The 10,259-nt window shown below is 31.7% G+C and overlaps 1 protein-coding gene and 1 long non-coding RNA gene across 5 annotated transcripts in view; one reads left to right on the plus strand and one right to left on the minus strand.

Moving 5' to 3' along the window:
• Positions 1-10,259, minus strand: part of LOC148611289 (ATP-binding cassette sub-family C member 1-like) — a 32,966-nt gene extending 22,707 nt beyond the window's left edge. The window contains exons 1-6 of one of the 4 annotated variants that reach the window (XR_015924102.1): positions 10,013-10,214; positions 3,864-4,040; positions 3,408-3,542; positions 2,452-2,580; positions 1,215-1,331; positions 402-463 (exon numbers count right to left, since the gene is read on the minus strand). Coding sequence is in view for 3 of the 4 variants with exons in the window: in XM_088591686.1 (XP_088447812.1) it covers positions 402-463; positions 1,215-1,331; positions 2,452-2,580; positions 3,408-3,542; positions 3,864-4,040; positions 10,013-10,051 (659 nt within the window). In the remaining variant the exon portion in view is untranslated. Of the gene's footprint in view, positions 1-401; positions 464-1,214; positions 1,332-2,451; positions 2,703-3,407; positions 3,543-3,863; positions 4,041-10,012 lie in introns of those variants that run through there. The other 3 variants (XM_088591687.1, XM_088591686.1, XM_088591688.1) reach the window with 3 other exon arrangements.
• Positions 4,917-7,223, plus strand: LOC148611290 (uncharacterized). The gene is made up of 2 exons (XR_015924101.1): positions 4,917-5,007; positions 5,753-7,223. It is a non-coding gene; the product is annotated as an uncharacterized LOC148611290 (long non-coding RNA).

Consider the following 10,259-nt stretch of genomic DNA (forward strand, 5'->3'; position numbering starts at 1 on the left):
ATTTCGTATGATGTGTTTGTTAACTCCAAAAATATTCCTATGCGTTATTGGATAATCTGGACTCATTGATGTGCATAAGACACTATCATCATCTCTTCGCCAAGTATAATATTCGCCTACCTACTTTGTTTGTCCTCGGCGAGATCAAAATTAATATGTGGATTTATCTACCGATTCTAAGGCTTTATTTTTCACCCATTTTCATGTCTTGTCAATTTTTTTTGATTGATCGTTTTGACTATTTTGTGCAAATGTGCAATAGAAACCGGGTCAAAATGCATAATCGCGACTTATAATGACTTTCCACGAAATTTAAGCAAATCAAACAAATCCATTAACTATTGTCGGTAGTTTCTTATGTTTCCAAAACACGATGTTATAATCAAATTGATCATACTCACGGGTTAAACCACCAGAAAAATAGTCTAGATAACAAAGATGCATGTGGCCTTGGGCATGGAGGCTGCAATAAACGATAATGTTGGTCTAGACATCCAATTGAGTTTAATGCAGGACAAAAATCAATTTTCTAATATTTCAATATTTGTTTAAATGGTGCCTGTCACATATGACGGTTTTTGTTTTGCTTATTTTGGATTTCTTGGATCTCATGAATAATTGCACATTTGATTTTTTATTTCATACGTTGCTCATTCTAAATATCCAAAACAAAAGTCGAAAATATGATACTTAACTCTCGATATGTATCAAATGACATTGCACAGATTTGACTTGTTTACTCTTAAGAATTCTTTAGTATTGTGTTGTGTTTTCTTTATTTTGGTCTGGGTACGTTTATATCCAGTTAATGCAGTATCAAAATTAAAATTTCAACATGGTTTCGTTGACCTTCATATTGATTACGTATAAGCTCTTTATTTACATACGCATCCTGCTTTAGTATATATATCAATTAGTTCAAGATTTGTTAGCGTAAAGACTGTCATGTTATATACCTTTAAATGAACCTTTAGTGCTATGATTATATATTGGCACGTACGTTTGCATAAATTGACATATAATTAGCACCTTTAGTATGATTTAATAATATTCCAAAGCATCTCGGAGGTTGAGCGTGAATTTTCTATACGATTATATGTCAAGATAGAAAGGGTGAAGGCTATCATTAGAATAAATAGCTTTATATAGGACTGCTTCTTGGCTCATAAACTTATTTTTTTCGTTAATGCACTAGCTGACCATATTTTACCAACCTTCCCCATCCTCTGATATCCATCATGGCTAGGACTCTCTGATAAACTGTACAGTATCACTTGTATACAGGATAACCCAAAGCTGATGTACTGTAAAATACTTCCTAAACATGTTGGCTAAAATGTAATCAAAAACGATGCTTACAAACTGTAACCCTTGATAAAATCACAAGGGGTCGTTTGGGGCCATTTGGTGGGTTTTACTTTGGTCTTGGAAAGTATCACTGCAATAGCAGTATAACCGTCAAATTACTCTAAACGAAATCCTATGCTAAAACTGCACGTTCAGAAATATTGCTTTGGTTTATTTCTCATTGCAAAAAAAAATACCGTATTACAGCGAATCTCCTTGCGCTCCTATATATTGACAAAAACAAAATCATTAAAACAAAAGGACATGCAACTTAAATTCATCAACATCAAATAAATTACATAACCAAAACGTGAAAACAGGAAACACGATCTACGTACTATGTTGCGAACAGAATAAAAAAGACCAATTACGTATGAAAACAGCAGATAGGAAAAACAAGATAGCACACATAAAACGGATGATAGGAAAAACAAGAGAGCACACATAAAACGGGTGATAGGAAAAACAAGAGAGCACGCATAAAACTGAAGATAGAAAAAACAAGAGAGTACACATAAAACTGGGGAAAGGAAAACCAAGACAGCGTACATAAAACTGAAGACAGGAAAAACAAAGACAGCACACATAAAATGGAAGATAGAAAAACCAAGACAGCGTACATAAAACTGAAGACAGGAAAAACAAAGAGAGCACACATAAAACGGAAGATAGGAAAACCAAGACAGTGTACATAAAACTTAAGACAGGAAAAACAAGAGAGCATACATAAAACTGAAGAAAGAAAAACTATGACAGCGTACATAAAGCTAAATATCTATGCGTTTTATCAAATTCTGGAATTTGACAATAGCTATAGAAAAGGTCTGAAATGCCAGGTTCAAAATTTTAATAAAGCATATGTATTCAGTTTAAGAAGAAATTGCCCTTATAGTGCATGATATATGGATGGATGTAACCTAAAGATAGGCATTGAAATTTCTTAATATAGACTTATAAAGCATTTAATAAGCGCTTCCGAATCCATCTTCCTCATGCAGATTATTAGCCGTAACAGTCATTCATGATAAAACATTCGGATACCAATTTAAATTTATTGAAAACTTAAAAAAAATTCACATTTTGTTCCAAAACTTCTGTACTTACTTGGTACATGATGTTGTCTTGGAGAGGCACAATTCCACAAATCACAACAAAGAGCCAGAAAAACCACAAATTCCAGGACGTAACAACTCCTTTCCTTCTGTTGATCTGAGATACTATGGCAACATAAATCTGGCAGAAAATCACCATTTTTAATACATTTTTTTTTCATTAGCTGGTTAGCTGGTCTTTCTCGTTCAGTTTCTTTTCTTTAACTTATTTACTGTTTAGAACCAACACTTGTAAGAAGATCTCTATTATAAAGAAGTTTTCTGGGATAAGTAACAAGAAAACTACTTAAAACTGTTTATTTAATGTTTTCCTCATTGTGTGATTAGTTTTGCCTCAAATATTGAAGAGAGAAATTGTAAATATATATGCAGGAACAATTGCAACATATGTTTTTCATATATTAAGGACCAACATGAAAAACATATGGAGAACATATATTCAGGACAAATACTTCATAAAAAGGTAGATAAAAATAAAATGGTAATTATATGTCTTCCATAGGATTTAATGTATGAAAAAGACACGATTTTCATATAGTTCAAACATTTTTTTGTTTTGATTTTATAGGCACAAAAACATAAATTTCCATATTGGTCCTCAACATATGTTTCCATATGGTTTAAAACATGTGAAAACTTATGGTGGAATTTTTCCTGTGTATATTTAGTATCGCCTGTTTTACGCAACAATATGGCGTGTCAATTTCCATATATTAGACGAATTAGTTAATCTTGGTGGATTAACACCGGTTTTTACCACCATAGTACACCAAAGGAGGGTTTTCCCGTCGAATCCTTCCAATTTATGTTCCCGACATGCTGCTGTTTATGCTTTATAAGTTGTTGATTCTATAAGACTGTAAGTTTTCTTTTTTGATATTTGACCAATGACTTCAGATGTTAACAAACGTTTCAATCTAAATGACAAATAATTTATAACGTACTTACATATAGTAGTATCAATAATGAGGTACTAAGAACATATGATGATGGCATCTTCAGATTATCATGGCAATTGTAACCGTAATGATGATTGGTGTACGTTGTAAAACCAGATAGCAGTGCGAGTACAATACAAAGCGCCTGAATAAAATCAAACCATTCGAATATACTTTCAAACTTTTGTTAAACAATTAATGCAGAAAAATAAGTAAGTGGGTTTTATACTAATATAGTATTTTACTACTGAATGTCAGCTTTTAAGAGAAAAACATACCAGAAAATAGTGAAAAAAGAACATCAGTGATAATTTAAAGACCTTTCAATAACGATTAGTAGCTTTTTTCATATTTTATTTTGAGTGGGGCACTCAGAGATCGAGCAGGATTCATACTAACTAAAGCACGTTATTTGACTCTTAGAAATGTTCCAATATTTAGTTTTAACAATAGCTTAAATACTTACAGTTTTGAACAAACTGAGAGTGTGCAGTTGAATAGGGGATGACGATTTTGCAGAGCATATTCCACCAATATAACAGAGAAACGTGAGTACGACCCAAACCACTGGTCCTATAGCAGGTATGACGGACACAAAACATTCAGTAAACTTAGGCTGGTCTCTGGTAAAGACTTCGTTATTCTGAAGAAAATGTTGATTCAATGGTGAAATAAAAAGCATTGCCATACCGTCCACTTTCCTGTATTTTGTGCATGCATTTGGTTACGACATTAAATAGTTGATTCAAATAAGTTTTAGACAAAATAAAGAAAAAAGAAAATCAGAAGTGATCTTTCTAATAGGGTAATATAGTTGGATTACTATGCGTAATGTATTTAAATACCGTTTAACCAGATCTTTTTGTTTTGAACTCATCTATCCAAATATTCTAACAAGTATTTAAGTTAGAACACATCTGACTTGCAATAAGTGTAAAAGAAAGATGTAGGACTAGTTATTTTATTATATATGCAAGAAAGGTCAACATAAATCCAATTTCTTTAATAATTCCGTCGCTAAAGAAAATTCCAACCTGGCAAGTTTTTGTTCTTCCCCATTTAAACCTTCTCAAGTAAAGCCAAAAGATTTAGTTCTAACATTACACACTGTTTAAGTACCACGAGTAAAGAGAACAAAGAAGGTGAAAGAAAACATAGAAAACAAGACTTGAAGTAGAGATGCCAATGCGACCATATATGGCCGCCATTTCGTTTTCTGGTAAAGAATTTGACTTAGTATTTACGTTACCAAAATCCTTCTATTTCGGAGGTTACATTAGCTATGACTTTTTTTAATAAATAAATAATTAATAAAATACTTTTTGTAGTGAATATAAGTCTTGTTGTTTATATTTCTCGGAACGGGAATAAATTATCGTCATTTTTGTAATGGTACCAATACGGATTTAACGTCGCGCGGTACGTTTTTTTCAGCGGAGTATACGTTTTTCAAACTTAAAAATAAATATGTTCCTGACGTCATATTGAAATAAAAATAACACCCAATGAGAGCTTAGGATTTAAATCTTTAGAATGGAAGTCGATTCCGATACACTTCCCAAATCGACCTTGAAATTTTGTTTTCAATACTTCGAAGAGAAAAAAATAAGGTAAATATAGGGAGTACGGCTTAACGACATGCACATTCGAATTCTTCAAGTTTTTTTCTTTAAATTTAATTGTCTTTGCTCTCGATTTGTAATCAGGAACATATTCATTTTAAGCGTTGGAATAGGCGGCTATAGAAAGTTCGAGACACTTTTACCGTCATGGCTTATCCTGACCTAACGGAATCGCACTGTGTAGCTAATTCTGGAAAAAAAATATCCAATAAAATTCCAAATTTATATGTAACATCCTTTATAGAAGTCCTTGACCTTTCAAAACCACATAACCATATTTTATTTTACAGTGACTGTGCTTGTAAGTAAATTTGGAGTTTCTACATAGGATTTATGTCAATCATAATTTATTATTTAAAGAATAATGGGATTTAAAATCTCTGTTTTTCTCTTCTGCCACGAATATGATTGATTTACTACCGAATACGACATTTAGGAAAAGGGGGGTGTTTGTTTACTTTTTTCCAACATTATCAATGCTCTTAAAGTTTTCAAGCAGTATTAAGTAAGTGTTTAGCATTTTGATAGGGAAAGTAATTCCGTCCTTAGTTGTTACTTGTACATTTTAGTGCATGTACATGTATTTAATTTTTTCAACTACTATATTCTGAACAGTATATGGTGTTTTGATATATTATTATATAATTTAATTTGCTGGCTATGGTTAATGAATATTGTGAGTTATACTAATTGTTATAAACAAACCGTCATTGATCTGTAATTGTTTTATTAGCCACTGTTGAGTCAAGAACTACATGCATTACACTTGGAGAATTGCTAAAGGATGTATCAACAAGTCCTCAATTGGACAATATTACTAATGAGTACTTGTTGGCAAATGGGATCACCAAGGGGGATAGAGTTATTTTAGAATTATTGAGCAATATTGAATTTGAAAGCAGTTTGTAAATTTTAATTTTTAAATTAGCTTTTTAATAATAATTCATTAAAGTTTAAGTAGAATTGTATTTTTGACAACATTTTTTACTACTAATTGAATCTTTTTGCTTGTTGAGCCTGGTTCTTTGTGGTCCCTTTTTGTTTCTTTCAGTTAACTGATGTCAATTCTTAATTCCTTTATGATGCTAATGAGTTCGCAAGACAATTTTGGATCTCCAAATGTGGATTGCTACCTGCTGCTGGACATCAGATTCATTTTTGTAACATTGTCGCTGGCTGACTTGAAGTGAAAGCACGTTATGGAGGAAATGCATATTTCATGTAGATGAGGATACACAAATAAATATTGCCAAGAGTTAGGGTATAATTACATGCTGAATGGTATATATTGTAACACTAATACTAATTTCACAGTTTTGTAATGTTTTAGTTTCAGGTTGATGTTGCTGGTCAATGTCTAACCTTAAGAAAAATGTCTTCAAATGGCCCAACAAAGATGACATTAGTGTTGTTGAAAATTTTTTTATCTTTTATTCAGATTTTGAGATCAACCCCAAGGACACCAGTCGTAGAACCTGGTTTTTAACACAATTTGAATCTATTTGTTCTGAATATAAAAAGTATTATGATGAATATTTTTCCTAGGTCTTTGTGTATGACATGTATACTTATTCAAGACAATTAATATCTGTTATACTTTCAGTAGTACAATGACTTTACCAATTTTTATCTATTTATAGCATCTAGTACACATACTAGATTAATGATCTTTTCTTGTAGAGAATCCTTGGACTTTCCATATAGATGTAATTGCTGTTTTTTTGGAAAATCTTAAGTTATGTTGTTGGGAAATTGACCTCATGCATCATATCTGCTATCATAAAATGCATCTATTATTCTTAATTAAGGCACCTAAAAAAATTAGATATTTTTTATGTCTTGACATAACTGTTCTAGTGGTTTTATCAGATTAATATTTTGAAAATTAAATATCTTTTCTGTTAAAATATCACACCATTTAAAAAAAACATACGGTCAGTTTCACTGCAAAAGTACTGCATTGACTCAATTTTTTATCTTGTCATGTTGTATTTACATTCTTACATGTGTACACTGATTTTTCTTGTAATTATTTCTTGCAATTATGACAAATATTCTTACTAACTGATATTTAAATAGATTTGTATATTTCTTTTTCATTAGATTTGGTTTGTCTTGACTCACTGTATGATCATGATGGCAGTTATATTTAAATACATTTGTATTGTCTTGATCAAGAAAAACTATAAATGAAGTAAAATCAACATTTCACTTTGCTTATTACTGCCTGAAGATGTAAAAACTTCACATACACACAAAAGAGAACCTTACAGTGCACAAATACAGTTGCTTACCGAAATAACATATATGATTATAGTGTAAAGCTATTATGGCAGAATCATGATATTTTGATTTAACAACTATTTTAAATCAATTCAGTCAGTAACCTTACAAAACTTGGTCAATTTTACATGAAAGCATCTGAAGCATTGGATAAAACAAGAAGTAAACATTAAAAAAAATAACCAGTTTGAAACTCACCATTTAAAAGTTCCTCACTTATCTTAGGATTTTTATAGTGTCTATTATAAAAATCCTTGGTTTATCAAATCTATACATGTACATGTACTTTTACAACATTCAATTTAAAGTTAAACATGTAGTTTTAGAAAGAAAGATAAGAATGAGACCATGAAAATGATACCAAGATTGTAAAAATAGGTTGATTTTTAAGAAAGTTATTGCTGAAAATAAACTTTTCGGTTGTGAAATGGATATCAATGAGAGCAGCGGCCATTTTTATTCAAAATGGCTGCCTTTCCTTTCGTCTCTCATGTAATATACTACAGTACACAAGTAAATAATGTCATAATACAGGAAATAAAAAACATGAAAGGACTAGCTTAAAAAATCTGGACTAAGTGAAAGAAACCAACTGTTGTCATAATTTGGCAGCCATCTTGATTCAAAATGGCTGCCATTTCTCCATGACGACACTCAAAACCAAAATAAAAATTTTGCTTACTCTATAACGACAATGCATGCCAATTTTCTTGATCATATCTTTACTACTTTTAAAGATATGATACATTAAGTGATATGGGTTATTAGTCTTATACTGAATTGGTTGCACTGCACTACAGATCCTATAGTGCCATTTTGCCATTACAGGCTTAAATGGTAGAAGTGGGATATAAAGTCGTTGATCAATCTTAAATTTTATGTTTGGATTGATTATTAACACTTCTATCTTGAAGAATTCTTGTAGTTCTCTTATGAATTAAGCCAAGAAACAAGTTTGTAGTAAGCATTTTTATTTTTTGGCAGGGGAAAAATGGTCATGGAGGCTGTTTTGACCCCGTCAAAGCAGACTTGCCGTAGTACTTGGCTTGGTTCTATTCCTAAAAGAGGAAAAGGCTGGATCATAATACTAGTAATTTCAATAAAAATACTCCATTCTTTGAGAAAATAAATGTTGAATGATGTCATTTCAATAATGGCTTCAGTATTTGCCTTCAAAAAATGGCTTAAAGTCATTTTCTGATTTCATTGCGAGTGGAAAAAGGGGGGATGATTTTGGGACTTTAAAAATGTCATAACGTTGCAACCCCTTGTTCGATTTCAGTAAACGAGGGCTCAAAATGCTGGTCTAAAGAAGTTCTATCTATTACACATAATATAATCACCACATTCCTTACAAATATAGATACATGGACTCTCTAAACAAGAATCAAATTAAAGAAACTTGTGTTATGGACATGTACCGGTAGGATGAGCTTCTTCAGCTTCAGCCGAGTTAGGCATGACATGACATATCCAATAATAAATGTTTCCATATATGATGGAGATGGACTGTTATGTTCATGATTGCGACCTAAATAGGCGATAATTTACGTATCTTCTGGTGCTGACATTCAGGGCTACCACGATCACAAACCCAGAAAAAAAAATCAGAATAGGTACCTATACGGAATTAAACTCGGAAGGTTTTATAAAGAATGCCCGGTTATTACTTAAAAAAAAAGTGTCAGATACTTGTTTTACAAGGAAAGGGTAGTCACTTGTTTAGTATGAGGTTTGTGAGGACATAAGCTAAGTAAGTGCTTAAAGAGTAATCAAGAGAACCAAGGTTATAGCGGTAATCAAAAGAATGCAATCCAGGGACAACGGCCAGATATGGAAAACAGACATACACAACAAAGAACATAGAGTAACTAAAATCATACATACAAAGTAACAAAAGCAAATGAGCAACTCGGACTCCATTAGCATGGACCAGGTGCACCGGTCGGGTAAGCGTCCTCTGCTTTTCTAGAAACACCCGCCGAGTTGCTCATAAAAAGTCAAGTCCGGGGTAGACAAAAGAGGAATTTCTTCATACAAATGATAGTAGACTCTTTGACTAGTATTTGTTTGATGTAATAACATGTGTATAATCAAAGTGCTGTTAGTACTTAGTACTGGGGTTGGGGGTGATTCTTGTGAAAATTGTAGTATGAACAAAATTTTAAAGATTATATAATGTAAATTTAAACTTCATGTATAATTATACATTTGCATTTAAAACTGTTTTTCTTAATATGTATATACTGAATGTCAATCAGTACTTGATAGTTAAACAGTATCCGACTTCACTCACATTAACAATTATTTTTTCTGTTTTACCTTTTCCCCAATTTTTTTTTAACCTGACTGAAAGTTAGTTCGCTATCACATTCAAAAGTATTTCAACAGAGTATTATCGTACACTGTAATTGTAATCAAATGGAACACATTTTAGCTGAAGAAAATAATTTCCTTGATCAAAACTAGAAACTTTTTATATTATATATTATTATATTTGTAGGGAAGTTCTAGGCATAAACCGGCGACATAAGGTAAATCAAAACCCCAAAATCAATATTACGTTAAAAACAAATACGAAAGGCTTTAATTGTCAACAATGTGCTCAAAATATTACGTTTCATATATTAGAAGCCTTCACCTTCACTTAATCATTCACGGCTTGGTCTACACAAAGATAAAGGTAAATTTAATACTACCAATAACATACCCAGAATGTAGAATTTCCACAAAATTCCTCGAATGTCATCGTGTGTGTATTTACAAAATATATATATATGTATATCCACTATACGAAGTACATGTTATATCATCAACTTTTATCCATGGATATCTTAACTTTAGGTCCTTTATACCTTTCAAAGATGATTTATCAGCTTGCATTGAAAGCTTGTAACAGAAAGACAAACTAAACGGTCACCATAGCATGACATGTATACAAGATAATGTTGTTATAC

The sequence above is a fragment of the Perna viridis genome, chromosome 7 (assembly GCF_037379345.1).
Source record: "Perna viridis isolate PV_CMFRI_1.1 ecotype Kerala chromosome 7, ASM3737934v1, whole genome shotgun sequence".
NCBI classification, from domain to species: Eukaryota; Metazoa; Mollusca; class Bivalvia; order Mytilida; family Mytilidae; genus Perna; species Perna viridis.